The 19176-nt window shown below is 38.9% G+C and overlaps 1 protein-coding gene across 7 annotated transcripts in view; it reads right to left on the bottom strand.

Annotated features, from left to right (window-relative positions):
- Positions 1-948: 948 nt before the first annotated feature.
- FAM171A2 (family with sequence similarity 171 member A2) overlaps positions 949-19176 on the bottom strand; it is a 45412-nt gene continuing 27184 nt past the window's right edge. For 3 of the 7 annotated variants that reach the window (XM_026683646.2, XM_026683644.2, XM_087947177.1), the window contains exons 4-8: positions 13319-13477; positions 12246-12422; positions 11130-11246; positions 10235-10361; positions 949-5623 (exon numbers count right to left, since the gene is read on the bottom strand). In XM_026683646.2, coding sequence (XP_026539431.1) covers positions 4075-5623; positions 10235-10361; positions 11130-11246; positions 12246-12422; positions 13319-13477 — 2129 coding nt within the window. In that variant the 3' untranslated portion in view covers positions 949-4074. The remainder of the gene's footprint in view (positions 5624-10234; positions 10362-11129; positions 11247-12245; positions 12423-13318; positions 13478-19176) is intronic. The other 4 variants (XM_026683648.2, XM_026683649.2, XR_015745951.1 and 1 more) reach the window with 3 other exon arrangements.

Below are 19176 nucleotides of genomic sequence, written 5' to 3'. Positions count from 1 at the left end.
CTTAACAAATGTCTTGCTTAGCAACAGAAATTTTGGATTCCATTGTGGTTGTAAATCGAAGATTACCTGTATAAGTGCTCACATTCTAACATTTTAAAGCAGTTAAACCTGTGGATCGGAACAGAAATGCTTCTTGTTATGAATCAAATAATAGCTAAAGCTTTAAGTTATACAAATCCAGTCAAATACTAGATAATAGCCAAACCTAGATTTTATCTTATCTCACTTATTTCAGTTTTGGACTATCTGAATTTTTTTGCAGTCCAAGGACTACATAGACTAGCCAAGATCTTTAAAAATATTTTATCCTTATTCACATTGTTCCACATTATTCCCAACTTTCATACAGTTCCTTTTGCCCCCTCCCCCCACCAAATTTTATTCACTACAAAATGTTTGAAATTGCTGTATTTTTAAGCAGTTTAGAATAGTCAAAGACTCTAAAGCAGGCAATCTAACTTTAGTCCTCTCCATCCCACTCACATAGCAGTGACTAAGACTGCATTGTTCACTTTGAAGACTGCTGCTGCTTGTGCAGGCAAACATATGTCCTTTCCACACTGAATACTGTTCACTGCTTCCATGTATAAATGTTACGATTATCATATTGTGTCTATTCAGTCTATTCTGATGTGTATGCGAAGGGGAGGAGGGCAGAATACTAGGACAGCTGTAGTTACTTTATTCCTTTCCCTAACAGTAACTAATTCAGGAATGAATTCCCCCCCCTAATATTGTCCCTTGCACTTGTCTTCCAGGTCTTAAATTAGTTATAGCTTTGAAAAGAGACAGTATAAATGAATAAGCTACCAATAAATCAGTATTTCCTTCTCTTGTGTGAGATCTTTCTTTTGAAAAAAGTAACCCTTCTTGTTTCACAGGGACACCAAAGCTTAGAAGAAAAATAAATCCTCTTGGGAGAGAAAATCACCACTGTGCAATGTTGCTGTGATAAATTCAGAAGATTTATATATTAATACCATTCTAAAGAACAAATAGGAAGATTCACCAACAGTAGCCACTGCGTCCTCCGTTTTGCCAAGTTTGTCCAACTATTTTTTCTTCAGATCATTAAAAAAAAACCTCAAATGTTTGGCAGTTTAAGGTCACTGGAGAAAGTAGAAGATATTTAAAATAGTTAAAGATACATGTATGTCTTATCTCCTGGATGCAAGGTTTTTCTTCAGCTATAAAATTATAGAAAGTAGCATTTTGCATTGATTGGAAGTAAAACATTTCTGGTTCTGGGGTTTTGATTGTGTGGGATGACGGAAAGATTAATACTTCCTTGACTTTTTAAAAATTGTCTTTGACAAACTTTGACTAAAATTCTACTATCTTTGTAGAGAGCTATAATTATCAGATCACACATATTAAAACAATGTTAGGCACATCTTTCTTGAGAGAGATTAGTGATTGACTGGGTAGTCAGCTTACAATGCAGAATTCTTTTGCACTACTCAGATAGTATCTATCATTTAGTATTAATGGAATATGGAAAGACATAAAATGCTTTGAGAGAATGGTCAGCCAGTTCTTGCAGTGTCACCTGCGGTTGGAAAAAGGTTATACCCGATTTACTGAACATTAATAGTTCTCAAATGAATAGGTTGCAAAATTAATCAGACATGAACATTTCTGTAATTTTAGGCCAAGATTTCATGTAAGTAATTGGATTATTTCTGAAGCACTTTGACATGTATTAATCTTGCATTAATCACTTCAGGTACGGGGAGTTCCACAATTAGTGGTTCTAATGGTGGTCTTTCAGGAAAAAAATCCTATAAACAAAAATGATTCAATGTAATGCTATGGAAGAAGGCAAAATATGGAAATTACTCAAATAATTAAAATAAAATCATCCCAATGCAATTACTGAACCGAAAAAAATAATAATTTGAATTATAATGGAAAAAATAGTCTTTATACAAATAGGGCTCAGCCCCAGAACCATTTTTTTCAATAATAAGGCTTACCCATTGAGCAAGCAAATAAAAAAAAAACCCAATGTTTCTGAGCATATAGTAAGTGCTCCTCTCACCCTGTATAAGTTATGTTCTATTCTGAAAATTTCAACTAAAGTTGAAATGAATAAAGTCAGACTATCCAGATCTTGGCAAAGAAAGAAGTGCCTGTCAGAAAAGACAATATCTTTTAGCAGAGTGAGAGAAATGACAATTAGAAAAAAATAAGAAACCCAGGAAATGCAGACAAATAGATCAACAGTAGGGCAAGATGTGCTCTAGGTAACCAATTTAGACCTCTAATGAGGAATCTGTCCTTTCTTTAGCAATTTGCAGGCCTGGGGATGATGGGCGTGTGGGTTTGAAAGGAAGAGAAAAGGACAGGAGGAAACCCTACCCACTTTCACCTCTGGCCTGGCTGTCACTAACCTGTAGCCTCCCAGTTTATTTTTAAAGAACGTTGTCCTCAAAAGAAAGAATTCCCACCTCTATTTTAAGCTCTTCAAGTCTTGGTATAAAGGAGAGTCTGAAATAAAATATTTCCCCAAATTATTTCAGTCTTTGCTGCCTTCTGCTATTACAAAAGGATGTGAGACTGATTGATAAAAGCCCAACACAAAAGCAAAATGCTAAAAATGCTCTTAGATTCCACCTTCTTATTTGCAGTCACAATGTGCCGAACCCTATTAATTATCTTCCAATTTGACTGACCAAAAATTCAGTGGCTAATAATTCCCCTATTCCTTTCTTCAGATGAAATCATGTGCTACAATGGGCTCCAAGATCTCCACAAATGCCTTACTTGGGATTGCATCGGGTCTATTGTTACTTCTGTAAGACCAAGTTATGACCTGGTTCTGGTTGCTCTTTAGGATTCCCCCAATCCTCACAACTGTGTTGCTGGTTGGCTCAGTTCCCTAAGTCTGTGCTGATGGCTTAGCAAATTGGCCCCTACGTTTACAAGCAGAGATGTGTCAGTTGGTTTTTCCTTCAGCAATCCCCCTTCTTAATCCCCTGCCAAGGACTCACTGCAGGAAAAAAAAAAGGGATTATACAGAAAGGAAGATCTGAGCAGCTATGAACAGATGGTATGCCTGTACGCCTCTACAGAGATCAAGGCTTCATTCACAGTTGCCTGGTTGGGTGGAGGAAGGGAGACATTGGGGCCAGAAGGCACTTGGAGGAGACAGAGGAGTTGCAGGCACAAGGGGGGAAAAAGGGGGGGGGCACAGAGATGACTCCAATAGGGAGTTCATTTGGCAGCGAGGTCAGACACATCTATCCACACATACGGCTCAGACTCCCACCCACCACTGACATACACGCATGCACACACATATGTATATTACCCACACTAATGCCCAAATTTCCCCACCCACCCCCCCTTTATCTGGGCCCTGTATTGTAATCCAAGTCATTGGATCATAAAAGGATGATAGGCACAGATGGACATCAACCTAGAGCCCTGGGCACTCACCTCCTCCAAGATTTTGGCTTGGAAAATCCACAGGACTTAATTTTAAAAAAAGAACTGTACAAAGCCCTGAGGGCAAAAGGGTTGTAGAGTTGAGTCATGCCTTTCCACTGCACCTCTGTTCCCAGAGTGTCAGGGCAAGGGGACAGCACTAGTTCCGGTTATACCAAACTGGATGGGGAATAAGGGATTCTAGGAACTGGAACCACATAGGACAGCAGTATCCTCTCCACAGATTGACAAGAGTTACAGAACAATGAAACTTCCTTCGCTGTCATTATATCCTTTGTAATTCTTGTGCCCCAGATTGCTTGGTTCACAGTGGTTGGTGGAAACAGAAAGAGGCCAAATTTTCTTAGGTAGTTTGCTGTGGCACTTCTTAACCTGCCTTGAGCAAGACAGTGGCTTTAGTGGCTGAGGAAAAAAAAAACACCATTAATGCAGCTATTTCTTGCTCTGTTCGTTCATCTCTTCTGTCAAAAAATAAGGGCTTCAGTTCGGCTGAACACTTGATGAGATGGAGAGAATAGGAAGCCAAACAAGACTCAAAGGCAAATACTGATCTCCATGGTTCTGGTGCCTTGTCCTACCCCACCCAAAGTATGCAAGGAGGGTGAACTTTCTTCCTCCTTCTGGCTACTTCACATTGAAGACCATGAGAGGTCGTTCCTCACGTTTTTGCCATGGACTCTTCTTGTCTCCCTGGTCATCAGTTCCTTCAGAAGGTTCATTGCTGTCATCCTCTGGGCTGGTCATTGAATCACGGCGCAGTTCGCTATTGCTGTTGCTACTGCGAGAGCTGTTGCCACGGCTGCGCCCATGTCGTGGAATTGTAGCAGCACGGTGGTCAGTGTTTTCATCCAGCAGAGGGGTGAGTGAGTTATCCTCGGGGGAACAAATTGCAGTGCGGCTCTCGCTGCTGCTTTGTTCTGTGTCAGCATCGGCAAAGACCAGTTTAGAGTATGTTGGACCCATGCGCTCCTCCTTCAGGCGCTTGGTGGGCTTGGCTTCATTGACATCCACCCCTGAGTCCAGACTGGCATCATTGCTGCGATTCCTCTCAGGGCCCTGGAGATCAATGTAAGAATGACGGACTTGAGAGGAACGTCCATCCAGAGATACAAACCAGGCTCGTGGATGTGGCTTTACACCCAGTTCCAGCAACTTCTTCTCAGTCAGTGCCTGTAGCTCCCCATTCAGTTGGGCCATAGTGGACTCATTCAACAACACAGGTATGGTGACTGAACCACTGACAGATTGTGTGTGCGGTCCCCAACCCTTCCCCTCTGGGTCTTCCACTTGATGTTGCTGTAGTTGGAATTGTGGATGTTGAAGCTGCTGTTGGAGGAGCTGCTGTCTTTGTTGTTCCTGGGGACCAAATTGATGAGGGAGTCCCATAGCAGCTGGGTCCATATCTGGTTGATTTTCAGAGCCCGCAGCAGTCTGTTCTGTTGGAGCCAGGCGCATATAGTGGGCAGGAATTACGAGGGTTGGCATGACATTTCGGTACACTGTATCTTTCATATGGTCAATAGAACCACAGAAGATTAGCTGTCCAGGTTGACTCAGAGAGGTGGGACGGGCCAGGTGGTCTACAGACTGTGACATCATGAAATCAGGAGGTTTGGCATCCACTTTATGGGCCATATAGTGGTCAAAAGGAGCTGGGAGAGGTGGTGGCGATGGGGGCTCCTGCAAATAAGGCTTGCTGTCATTCCGTGTTTGCTTGCGCTGTGTCTCACTGCACTTGTCTTCTACACGCTGATGTGAATAGTTACGCTTGTAATCTTCCAAGAGAGGGGGTTCTAGTGTGCCAGGGGTATCCATGGACCGGGCTGCTTTCAATGAATAGCCCTCCACCATTCGGGGATAGTCATCCTTGGGACCACCTCGCTGGCTCAGTGTGTCTACTGTGGAGGCCTTGCTGGCATGGCGCATTTTCTGGTTTGGCATTTGCTTGAAGAATTCCTCACGGGAGCTCTCAAACTCCCTGGAAGAGGAGAAGGCTGATTTGAGGATGGGTGTATGCACATCTATGTCCCCATTGGATGAAGCTGTCTCCATATGGCTGGTACAAATAAGATTAATCTGTGACATTGATGTAGCTTGATCTTTTTTGGATGCATCCAGAGCCCCAGAAAGCTGAAGCTTTCTATGTTGTTGACGTGGCTTGAGACATAGTCTCCTAAGGAGGAAGAAGTAAAGAAAGAAAATGGTTACAAAGATCTGTACAGATAGAAAGGTATCACAATTCAAGTTCTGACATATCACATCCTCTGCACAGAAAAGCTCTTCTATGATGCCTGAAAGTTCCCATCTTATTAACTTCGACTGGAACATCTCTGCACAAAAGTTGTTGAGAGATATTCCTCTGGAAAGGTCTCAATAAGATATATGTAATGAAATGTGAGAAAGATCTTCAGAAACAGAATGGAAAGATGCTGCCTAGGGAATTGTCGGATAAGAGAGTGTGGGTATAACCAATAGCTGCATAATAGGGGAAGAATGAAATTCAGAAGAGATTCTCCCTGACCCCTTAGGCTATAAAGGAGATAATGGGGAAATTTGTGTTTTCAGACTTGCAGATAGACCTTAACATCTGTAACATATAATTCAACAATATTCATTCAGCGACCTTTCCATGTCATGACAGTGCTGCAAAAAATGGATTTACAACTGTACCCAGGGGTGGGATTCAAAAGTCCCAGCAACTGGTTTGCTGCCCAGTTGCTGGATGGGTGTGGCCTACCAGAACTTCCTGTTTCCGACTTCTGGTGGGCCTCCAGAGCCTGGGGAGGCAGTTTTCGCCCTCCCAAGGGTCCAGAGCAGTGGTGGAATTCAAATTTTTTTACTACCAGTTCTGTGGTTGTGGCTTATTTGGTGGGCGTGGCTTGGGGGTCATGTGACTGGGTGGGCATGGCTTGGTGGTCATGTGACTGGGTGGGCGTGCTTGGTGGTCATGTAACTGGGTGGGCATGGCCAACTCAATGTCACTCACATCAAGGGGTGCCTCACCTGGCGTCTCCCAGCCATTCCTTGTCATCCAGCCTCAACTTATCTATAGTTCTGTAAAAATGTTGTTCACCTGTTTTGACTTTATTATCTGCATACTATAGATGTACTTTCATGGACCACTGAAAGGAGGAAATGGCTCACATGCTTTACTCAAGAGTGTGATATAGGCAACAGGCTTTTAAGGGGCTGCCACAAAGAAAGGGGGGAAAAATGTATTTTCCAAAGCACCAGGAGGCAAACAAGAAGCAATGGATGGAAACTGAACAAAGAGAGAAGCAACCTAAAACTAAGGAGAAACTTTCTGACAGTGAGAACAATCAACCAGTGGACCTGCTTGTCCCCAGAAGTTCTGGGTGATCAATCACTGGAATTTTTTTTTTTTTGAAAATTTTATTTGGGTTTTCACAAAAAAAAATACATAGTACAAATAAAACATGTTTTTTTGAAAATAGCATGGTCCCAGGTTACACTTCTTCATACGGACACAAACTCAATTTCATGCTCACTTTTTATGTTCTATTCCATATCTTATTACTGTTTTACATTTTCTACATAGTTTTTCTCCTCTCTTAATTTTCTCAATTTTATTTAAATTATCTCATCTCAATTCAAATCATTATATTTATACTTTTGTCTGTCCTGTTTCAAATTCATATTTTCTTTTCTCATTAAACAAATTTTCTCCTGTAGTTACTAATTGGAGTATGACACCTTTATATCTTTTAATTTTATCCATTCAACTCTTATTTAAGTTTCAATATATACCTTGAGGTTATAACATTCAGTATAATACATAACTTCCAATCAAATTCTGCTTGGTACATTCTTAAAATACACACTATATTCTTAAAAAGTGATTATAAATATATGTAATTAAAACACTCATTCCATTCCAATTCAGTTCTATCATTAATATTCATTAAAATCTTAACATCTTTAACATTTCTTTTCAATTAAATATCATACTTCCTTGGGAACACTTATAAGCTTTCTGTAATTAATTTTTCCCCCTATTTCTCTTCCCTTATATTTTATAAAACATTAAATAATTAAAATGTTCCCATCCTTTCCTAATTCAATTCTCTCATTCAGCTTTATTTCCTTTATTTATTAACAAACATTTCACTAGATTACAATAACTATTTTATCCATCATTTTAATCATACATTGTTTCATATTTTCTAAAATTATTTCTATTTCTAATATAACAATACTATCTTATGTACCTTTGCAGAATCCCTTTTCAATTAATTTTTCACCCATTATCTCTAAATAGGCCCTGTTTTTCCATATCTTGTTTCTGTCCTTTATAAATTCTTTTCCTTTCCTTCTTCCCTCTCTTCTTCTCCCTCCCCTTTTACCCCTTGTCTCTCTACTTTAATTCTCTCTTCTGTATTCCCCTTTGTTGCTTTCTAATATTATACTTATTTTTCAAACTATTCTTCCTTTTCTTGGTTGTTTTTTCAAATCTTAAACTTTTCATTCTCTTTCCCCTTTTCCTTTTTTTTTTCCCCACATAAAATTACTTGTTCATTAAAGATGGCTTCTTCTTTGTCCCAATCTTCTTGTTCTGCAGGCATTTCTTGTTGTTTCTCATAGTTCCAGATCTCCATTTCTAAGAATTGAAATACGAAGCCAAAAGAACCTCTCCCTTCTTGTGCCTCTTCTTTGTAATTTTTAAGTTCCATTTTCAGTTCTTCTAAAAGTAGTGCCATTTTAAACACTTTTAAACAACCACCCGATTGAATTTAAATGTATCATCTCTGTGTGTTCATTTCTGTGTCCAGGTCAATTTTCAGGTCTAACTTAGCTGAATTGCATGAAAATGTATCACATTTGTGACACTTGTGACTCTCTAAGGCAGAGGTTCAATTGGTAGCTTAAGACTTAGGACTGCAACTCCCAGAATTCTCCAGCTAGCTATGCTAGCTGGAGAATTCTGGGAAGTTGAAGTCACAAAGTCTTAAAGTTGCCAAGTTTGGGGACCCCTGCTCTAAGGAGATCAGTTTGAATAAATCTGGCTTTGAATCCCAAAGAAGTATGTTGGGTGATAAAAGGAAGGTGAGTATATTTCCAGACCTTGAATTGGGTTCCTTTCAAGGCTCTAAGTTTATGAAATATAGAAAAAATACTCTACTTGCTAGAAACACACACTTGTCCAGCTTATTAATTCCAGCACGTGTTTCTGGACTTCTGGAAATAAAATACTTTGTTGGCTTTGAGGATTTGAGATGCAATAGTGATCATGGATAACCCTTTGTCTCAACCTGAGATAGCATCCATTTTTCTTCTTGAATTTCTAATGAAGGATCCTGCGTTCAAATTTCCCTGGAAGCTTAAGCTATTGGCCTATATTACTCTTCCCCTTTTTCAAGCTGAATTGCAAATGTTTCCTTCAAGACTGAGGAAAAGGCACTTTTGCACACTTAGAGGCACTGTCCTCTTTATTATATGTTATACAGACATATACATATACAGGCATGATATTCCCCTCTGAAAAAAAAATCGAGGGCCGCCAAAAGAGACCCCCACCGCCCGCTGCTCGCACCGCCCACGCCGCCCGCTGCTCGCACCGCCCACGCTGCCCGCGCCGCCCGCCGCCGCACCGCCCACCCGCCCGCACTGCCCGCCGCCGCACCGCCTCCGCCCGCGCCACCCACCCACCCGCACTGCCCACCGCCGCACCGCCTTCCGCTCGCGCCACCCGCTGCGCTGCCCGCCACCCACGCCGCCCACCGCCTCCCGCTGCTCGCGCCGCCCAAGTCCCAGCATGCTCCGCCGCCCGGCGATTTCAAAAATCGAATTCGGAATAATATCATGTCTGATATTTATAGTACCCTGTTTCTCCAACAATACGGCCTCCCCAATAGGAAGTCCCAGCATGTTTTATAGGCATGAATGAAATTAAGCCCTCCCCCAAATTAAGGCCTATATTAAAACATGCGAAATGGGGGGAATGGTGGGGGGGCTTGCCGTTAGGAAGTACTTTTGTTGCACACCCGGATATAGTGCTGCCTGCGTTGACACCAATACGAAGTGCCCCACCAACGCCAAGATCAACATCCAAGCTGTCCCCGCCTGCCCGAAGATGCAAGGGGGGGGAATTAAGTCACCCCCGAAAAGATGGCCTAGCCATTTTTTCGGGGCTCAAAAAAAAATAAGACCCGGCCTTATTATATGAGAAACACGGTATGTACAGGAGTTCTGTGGCCTGAAAAAGTTTAAAACCTTTTAACTTAACTAAAATATGGCAAGAAAGGCCAAGGTTGAAGAAAATGGGCCTTGGAGACGAGGACAGGAAAGAAGCCGATCCATTACTAATCAGCTACAAAGACTGCCTGACATTGTCCAATGACTAGTGTTAAAGTGTTTGGAACAGCTGTCCAAATTCCAAAGGAATCCTGCAACCCTCAGCTCAGCTGCCATGCCTACCGCTCTTTACCAGCTGATTGCATGCAGGAGTGTGTTGGTTTCAAAATGCCCTCTCTGAAACTCCCAGAAGTAAACATTATATGATGCTGATTTTACTAATGATGGGTAGTTGTAACTTCTGAGTTTAGGTGGAAACAGGAGATGCACATAATCTCATGGATTCAGGGCCAATTACTGCAATAATTCAAATAAGGTGAATATAACAATATTCAAATGAAATAATTTGCCACAAGTAAGCCTTTGTTAAAGTACTGGTGCTTAGTAGGACTATGAAAAATGGTTTTAGAAATGGGCTCAAGTTAGAAACAAACGGTGGAGCAGGAGAAATGAGAGAAAGAGTGGCACTTACCTGCAATAGTAGATAAGCAGGCAGAGCAAAATGAGGACCAGCAATGCCAGGGCACCCAAGATAGTAAGTAGAAAGATAGTATGGTACGTAGCAATATCTTTAATTCCTGCTGCTGAAGTTGCCAGCCCTGCAAAGAAGCAGCTTTTATGATTACATAGTATGGGGCCCTTTTTCACTTGACTCGGAAACAGTATTTGCTATCTATGAGGAGAATCTATATATAAATCCCTTTAAATTATATTCTCTGGGTGGCTTAGAATTTCATTCATTTTTTTTTAAAATGCAGTTTAGTTAACAAATAACAAAAAGCATCAAAAGATTTAGAGAATATCCTCTGGAAAATTTGTTTGGAGAAAAGATTGGGATGGGTGGATGGGGGGAGAATAATAAACATCGTGTTGTGTGCTAAACTTCCAGCCCTTTTATCATGATATTTCATGCACTTATGAACCAGACAGGGCATGTGTCCCAAAGTTAGAAGAAAAACATTTCATGCAAACTGAGAGTCTGAATGAAATTACAATCCAAAAAATGCCACACCCCAAAACAATCCCCCACCAGTATCAAGTTCTTGGCAGTCTATTGCAACAGGAAGTAAGATTCTCTCTGGATTTAGCATGATTTACTGAAGAAAATGCGATAAAGTTACAGAAATCTATCTCAGATAGATTTAATTTTCAGGAATCAAATTATCCCTCAATTATTTAATTTAAAGGCATTTTTACTTTTGCAAAGGACCTCTGTGGGAACTGTGCAAAGGGCCATTCTCCTAACTGATAATTGATCTAACAAGTTAATCTTCCTCATATCATGATACCAATTATGCAAAACAAACAAACAAACACCTTGTGTGCACTCAGATAAGTTTACTTCTCAGAGACTTTGGCAATTTTACCTGATACAGGAGACAGCATAGCGGCTGCCCAGTAGCCCAATTGTGGAGATACAAATGTCCAGTAAAGCTGATTTCCCTCCTTGCGGATGAGTCCAGTTCCATTTCGGATCCACAGCCCTAAGGAAAGAGTATATGACTGAATCTGAAGTAATTAAAAAGGCCATCTGAATAACCTAAAAGAAAGAGAACTGCTCACCAGCACTAACCCCCCAACTCCTCCCAATCAAAATTATTCATATTGTAATCGGTATCTTTGTTGTGCCACATCTAGTGTGTTTTCATGTAGACAAAAACACAACACTGGGATAGGGAATAGGCAAAAACATAATATGGCTCTCGAAATATCTCCTCTATGTGAAATTCTAATGCCATCATTTCACTTAATAACTTCAATATTAGTTCTAACCATCATTTCATTTAATACCTTCAGCACTTTAGTATTAATCCTAACCAAACCCCTAACCTGAAAGAGGCTAGGAAACCTTCTGCCTACCCCTATACCAAACAATGCTGTCTGGTATTGAACAGGCAGCATTTTGCTAGCATAGGGGTAAATAAAGAAAATGAGCTTAGATTTATTATAGAAATAAAACATATATACCCATATCAATTCTAAATTGGAAGGCTGGGATGCAATATAAACTAAACTTTAAAAAAAAGAATAGAAAAAAAGAATAAAAAGTACAAAGAAAAAGAAAATACATGAAGTGACTCCCACCTTCATTACTACAGGCTCGTATTATATAAGATCTGCACCAGGAGCCTATTCCTCTACACTATTAAAGTAGAACATTTCCATCAATCTCAACCTCATCTTCTTTCTGGTTACAAAATGCTTCCACATCAGATTGAGCTCTTGGAGGCATGGTTCTTGCTTGCCAGCACAATTTCCTAATGTTTTTCCAGGTACACTTAAAAAATTTATGATCCTGCAGAAAACTTGCTTCTATGGGTGAAGGAGAGGATGTTTGGATCCTATTAATCACTCAGTGTGCTTCCTGCCAAAGCCTCTGTTTATCCAAGCAGTGTTGTTCCTTGCTTCATACGTTAGTAATTATTCGATAGAATAATGATAAAACTATTAAAAATTTGATTCATAAGCATTCCACCACTCACCGCTTTTGAGGTCAAAGCGCCAGGCTGGCACACTGGTACTTGCTACAGCAGCGGTGTTCAGTGGCAGTGGGATGGAGAGGTGGACTGAGCCAGAAAGTTGGACTTCTGTGCTATTTGCAGTGAAGAGGTGAACACTGACTGCAACAATAGGCACCAACTCCAACCATGTATTACTAGCTGTACAAAGAGAATTAAGAAATAATGACTCTCACATCCCCAGAGGCCCCACAGCTACTTATACATTGGATATGCATGTTCAAGAGACAAAATCCAAAAGACACTGTGCGTAGAGTAGCGTATGAATTGTAGTAGATTAAAAGGATTTTTAATTATAATCATGTATTATTAAAATACAGACCTACTCTCTACAAAAAATGGGAAGGGGATGGAATTCAGAGGGAGGGAAATTTTCTTTCTGGGCTTGGAGGCCTTGCAGGAATTGGGCACTTAAGAAAACAAATGTAATGTGACTGGGCTAAAGATTGAAGTCCAAATTACAGAATGCTGGCAAGGTTGGAAGATAACATTTAGTTAATTTCATGAGAGTTACTTAATTTATTGTGTTAGCTTGATGGATATGTGCTCACTCAGATTTTTTTCAGATTGCTGAATGCTGGGTTTCAACCTCATGTGATTCATAGCAATTACATTATTCTTTCAAGCCTTTACTTTGTTTCTTATACCCCATTTGAGGCTGGTTATAGGTTACAATTTATTTAAAAACTTATTCCAGAATAAAGGGGATTTAATGTTCTGTTCCATATTCCAGATGGTAGTGGGGAATCTTCCTATTTAAGGACAGATGATGGCAGTGTAACTACCTGCTCAGTTGGAACTCTGTAGCCGAACATCCCAAACTTAGATATAAAGGATATGAAAGGGAAGAAGACTTCAACAGAGTGAGGTTGATATTAGTAACAGATATATCTTCTCCTCTCACTCTCAATACAACAATAAAGTAGTTAAATATATATTTCATATCTCCAAATCTGGCGTCAGAGACAAGCTGTAATATAATGGGTAGCTTTAATGCTCCACCCCTCCCTATCCCACATTCCATGATGTCCCCTTACCACTGCCATTACTTTCAGCCCCGATGAAGGACGGGAACCCTCTCATGTCTGGCCCACCACTGGCGGCAGTCAAAGTGGCTGAAAGCTGGCTGTAGGTGGAACTGCGGGACAGGCGAGCAGATTTGCGCTGGAACTGTGCCCATGGCTGGCTCTTAGCTCCTGCAATGATCAATACTTAAATCTTCTGGTCTAACTGGGCAGTATTCATAAAAGACCATAGAATCCTTAGTTTTTGGTGCTGTGCACAAAATTTGCATTGAAATAACTCAAGAAAGTATCCATAAATGTTTGGTCATTAACTACAAGATGCAGCCTTCAATAAATTCAAATTCTAGTATAATCCCTATGTGTTGGAGAAAACATAAAGAAATAGGTTATCTATAAGATAGTTGTATAAAATTGTTCGGCTTTTTTGAACTAAATTTGTATATGATCTTAAAAAATTGTCCAGCTTTTAAAACTAAATTTGTACAAAATAGAATAGATAATGACCTAATATTAGATCCTAAATTGACCTAAGTTTTTAAAAATAATCTAAATAACACCTTGAAACATAAAGATTTGATAGTTTTCTTATTGGTTGCAGCCAGGCAGGTAGTAGAAAGGTCCTGGAAAACAGGAAAGGCTTTGAATAGTTCGATATGCTTTAATGGCAAAGATGACAAAAAAAGGTGGTAATATGATAATATAGATGACAGCTGAAAGGTATAACAGATCCACTGATAGACCCCTTGTACAGGCAGTCCTTGAATTATAACCACAACTGAACTCAAATTTTCTGTTGCTAAGTAAAATATGTGTTAAATGAATTTTGTCTGATTTTACGACCTTCCTTGCCACAGTTGTTAATCACTGCAGTTATTAAAACAATTGTTAAGTGGATCTGATTTGCTCTTTGACTTTGCTTGTCATAAGGTTGCAAAAGTTAATCATGTGACCCCCCGGGGCATTGCAGCCATCATCAATATACCCTGCAACCATCACAAACATGAATCAGTTGCCAAATGTCTGAATTTTGATCACATAAACTGCTGGGGATTGCACATTGCTGGGGATACAGCAATGTTGTAAGTGTGAAAAACAGCACCTTTTTTGTGCTATTGTAGCTTTGAATGGTCATTAAATGAAGTGTTGTAAGCTGAGGACTATCTACCAAGCAAATAGGTCAGCAGAGATGTTGTCAAGAAGTAATTACACTACATTCTGCAGCATCTTGAATCTCCAGAGTCCTATGTACAGGGCCTTTTTCTGGACTTCAGCTTAGCATTTAATACCATCATTCCAGAAGCTTTATATAGAGATTATCAGTTATCCAAGTCATGATTATCCCAAAGGTGCTTTTTCAAGAAGCATTTCACTTCTCATCCAAGAAGCTTCTCCAGAGCTCTAGAAGCATCTTTGGGACATCATTCCAGAAATTTTCTATTCTAAATTGATCCAGCTTTCTGTACCTGCTCATAGTTGTAAGTGGATAATCAGTTTTTAACAGATAGGAAGCAACAGGTGAGGCTAGAGAAAATTGTATCTAGTATCTGGGCAATGACCACAAGTGCCCCTCAAGGCTGAGGGCTCATTCCATTGCTATTTTTTCGATATATACCAATGACTGTATCTCAAGAGAACTCTCTATTAAAGTACTGAAATTTGCAGATGATACTATGGTCATTGGCCTTATTCAAGATGGTGACGAGTCTGCATATAGTTGGAAGATTGAATAATTCACCCTGTGGTGCAGGCATAACAACCTAGAGCTGAATACTCTTACAACTGTGGAAATGAGAGTGGATTTCAGAAGGTGCCCTTCTATTTTACCATCTCTTACCATAATACGAGGTATACCATCTCTTACCATAAGGAGTCTCTGTGGCACAGTGGTTAGAGTGCAGTACTGCAAGCTACTTCTGCAGCCAGCTGCCTACAATTTGGCAGTTCAAATCCCACCAGGCTCAAGGTTGACTCAGCCTTCCATCCTTCCGAGGTGGGTAAAATGAGGACCCAAATTATTGGGGGCAATAGGCTGACTCTGTAAACCACTTAGAGAGGGCTGTAAAGCACTATAAAGCTGTATATAAGTCTAAGTGCTATTGCTACTAATATTATACCATCATAGTATTAACACCAGAGCCCTTCAAATTTTTGGGTTCTATAATCTCCCAGTACTTGAAATGGACACTTAACATTAGAACCATCATTAAAAAGGCAAAACAAAGAATGTTCTTCCTGTGTCAACTCAGGAAGTTCAGACTGCTCCAGGAGCTGTTGATAAAGTTTTACAGAGAATTAGTGAGTCTGTCATTTGTATTTCTAGAATTGTTTGATTTGGTACAGAAACCAAACAGAAAAAGTACAGACTCCAGTGGATAGTTAAGATAGCAGAAATAATAATTACAACCACCCTGCCTCCCATAGAAGATTTGTATCTCGCTCAGGTCAGAAGGTGGACTGAGAACATATCTGCAGACCCCTGACATCCTGGACATAAACTGTTTCAACTCCTCCCCTCAGGCATTGCAGGCCAAAACAATTAGACATAGAGACATTTCCCCCACTCAGGCCATCGTTCTGTTGAACACCTAATTCCCACAGTGCTGTCTAATGTCTATCTATATTTACCCATGTAGTATGGCTGTAGAATTATTGTTTATCCTTCTTGTTATCATCTTTACTTCCCCCTTCTATTGGTATTATTATGATGATTATCATTCTGTTGCATGTACACTGAGAGCTTCTCCATAAGAAACAAATCTTTTATGTGTTTAATCACACTTGGCCAAATAAAGTATTGTTTTTATTTTTCCTGCTTTAAATGTGTCAATTACATACAACAAAGGTATATTAATTGTCTACTATCCTTCTCCAGATTCCTAGATAATTTAATTAAATATGGCTATATGTATTTTATTTGTATATATATGAATGAGCCCAGCATAAAAAACTGCAGAGGTTCTCAAACTTTGTGATACTATGATTTCCTGAAATGACAAATAAATTATATCTTCCCCATAAATAAAATCAATAATTGTCAGGATCAGGCAAGAAATTAGTATATCACTTTTCAATTGAAATTTAAAATCAAATTTAAAGTCACAATTTAATACAAAGTATGAGCTTGTTTATTTTTGCATAATTTCTGAAATATGGAGACTTTGTATGAAAGTATGATTAAGCTGTATGTTTCAATGAACCACTAAGTGTTCAAAAAATGATACAACCTCCTTGATTTATGACCATAATGGTGCCCAAAATTTCTGTTGCTAAGCAAGACAGTTGTTAAGTGGTTTTGCCCCATTTTATGATCTCTCTTGTCACCATTGTTAACTGAATCACTGAGTTGTTATAACACGTTGTTAAGTGAAATCCATTTTTACTTGGTCACAAAAGATGATCACATGGCCCTGGGACACTGCAACCATCATAAATACGAGCCAGTTGCCAAGTGTCCAAATTCTGATCACGTGACCACGGAGATACTGCAATAAGTCATAAGTCATCTTGTTTTCAGTGCCATTGTAACTATGAATGGTCACTTAACTTATGGTTGTAAGTTGAGAGCTACCTGTACATGAAGTTAAACACTACATTTTTCTGCAAATTGGAACAAAAGTTCATGTGCAATTGTTTACATATTCAAAATAAGAAAACTGAATATAGCAGATGCCGAAGTTTCAGCACTCTTCCAATTGATCCATTGTAATTTACCCCTGTAAATAAAATAAAATCCATAAAAGTTATTGTCTCATTAGATCTACAATTAGGCAGAGACAGTTTCACAAATTAATAAATATGTGATTCTTCCAACCTTTAAGGTTGTCACTATTGTTCTATCTACTTTTTAACAACAACCATAGGGCCCTTCAAAGGCCAAGCCAACAGAGAGATAAATCAGTCTTACAAACTAAAACAATATCTATATACTCCCTGCTAACAATTTCAACTGTGAGAAATTGAAATTATTGAAGGAACTGAAGGAAATTTCAGAAGACCAGAAATTACTGTAGGAAATCCAAAAGACCAAGAGAAACTTCTACTAGAACTGCTCCCAAACTTATAAACAGAACCTGCAGATCACTGTAAATGACTTGCTGAATAGTTTAACTGAAGTAGTTGTCCACAAGTCTACATTACAACAATCTTATGCAACATGATCCACATAATAGAAAGAAAACTATTCTCTGACCTCATCCTCAAAATCATCATATAAAGCATACAAAGAAAACCTTGTTAAGCCCGAATTGCTTAGACTTGAAGTGGTTTGGGCAGAGAAACAAAAACTGTTCAACCGTAACAACACAGAAAAAAAACATTTAAATAATTGAATACCTTATTAAGTGTAGACGTTAATATTTTGAGATTGTGTCACAGCTAGTAGCATAGGTTATGTGGATAGACTAAAATCAACTATCTTAGAAGTTAACGTTTCATGGTCCAGGTGGAGAAATGTTATTAAATCAATGATTCAAATTAGACAATGAAACTGTGAAGCACATACAGAAAAGAAAAATAAAGGTTTTGTGATAGTCTTCATAGTTATTGGACCTGAATATTATGGAAAATCTTTGCAGGAATCTTACACGTGCGATATTTGTAAGGAGATCTAAAAATATTTCTGAGCTACAAGAGTTCTGCAAGAAAGAATACGCAAAAATTTCAAAAGAATGGGGGCTATAGAAAACATTTGGAAGCTGTTACTTTTGCCAAGAGGTGTAAAAGAGTTGACTGAAAGGATATCTAAATTTCTCCAACTAACATTCATTGTTTTTTTTTTATTTTGTATCTGTAACTGCACATAAATAGTAAACATGCATTCAAATTTGCAGAAAGAATAATATTTACCTTTGCATGATGGATAGTTAATGCAAATCTGTTCATTTTGCGATTAATTGAAACATACAGCTTAAACAAACTAACTTTTGCATATATTGTACCATTTTCAAAACAACCATCAGATTTATTTCTGATCATTATTTGTTCTTTATAAGCAGCAACTATACAAAACCCTTACACACACAAATTAATTGTTGAAGATGGACTCTGTATATTGATAAATTCTTTTTTTTTGTTTTGTATGTGTTCGTTTTGTTCTTTGTTCCAAAATTCAGGAGATATATTGTCAGAAATTTTATTTCAAAGTAGTGTCAGAAGACACAACAATGAATGAATGGATTTACTAATACATATACTGCTACAGACCAGAGCTTTGCTACATGCCACATTACTAGAAATGCTGGAGGCCAATGAATATGTTCAAGAAAAATCAAATGTAGTTATCTGTTATTGGTATTAATTTAAATGGAAATTCTGAAAGCACACACCATCCCTCATTTTATCACACTCCCCCAACTTACCAGTACTCTCATCATAGGGGCTCCTGTCTCTATAATGACTTATTGAGAAATGGAAAAGGTTTCAACTCATTTGCTCAAAGGCCCATTGGTTCCTCCCATTACTTAACCCAGAATAAATAACTGACATCTTAAATATTTCTACCCCCAAATTCTCTGCAAAAGCACATGAGCTGACTTTTTTTGTACAAGTTGGTATTAAGTTGCTATGTAGAGCTTGTAGAAATGAAGAGCCTGGATCCCATCATATTTTCTATTGTGCAGCAAGTTCTTAACATAAATATAACATTATTAAGAACTTGCTTAAAGCTTCAGTGACCTATTCTGGGGCTCAGAATCACATCTTTCACATCCCATTGATTGAGAGCTTTAGATAACCATTTAATAATAGGGTACAGGAATTGTAGTAGCCTATTATGTAGTCATTGGCAGAATCTATTTTCCCTGAATCTAGAAAACAGTACTTCAACTAGGTGGAATCCAGTGCAGTGACTGAATGCCCTACTTTTTTTTTGG

The sequence above is a fragment of the Notechis scutatus genome, chromosome Z, assembly GCF_049901735.1.
Source record: "Notechis scutatus isolate UNSWTSFEM ecotype Mainland chromosome Z, rNotScu1.2, whole genome shotgun sequence".
Taxonomy (NCBI): Eukaryota; Metazoa; Chordata; class Lepidosauria; order Squamata; family Elapidae; genus Notechis; species Notechis scutatus.
Note: the sequence above shows the minus strand (reverse complement) of the source record. Positions and strands in the feature narration are given on the sequence as shown.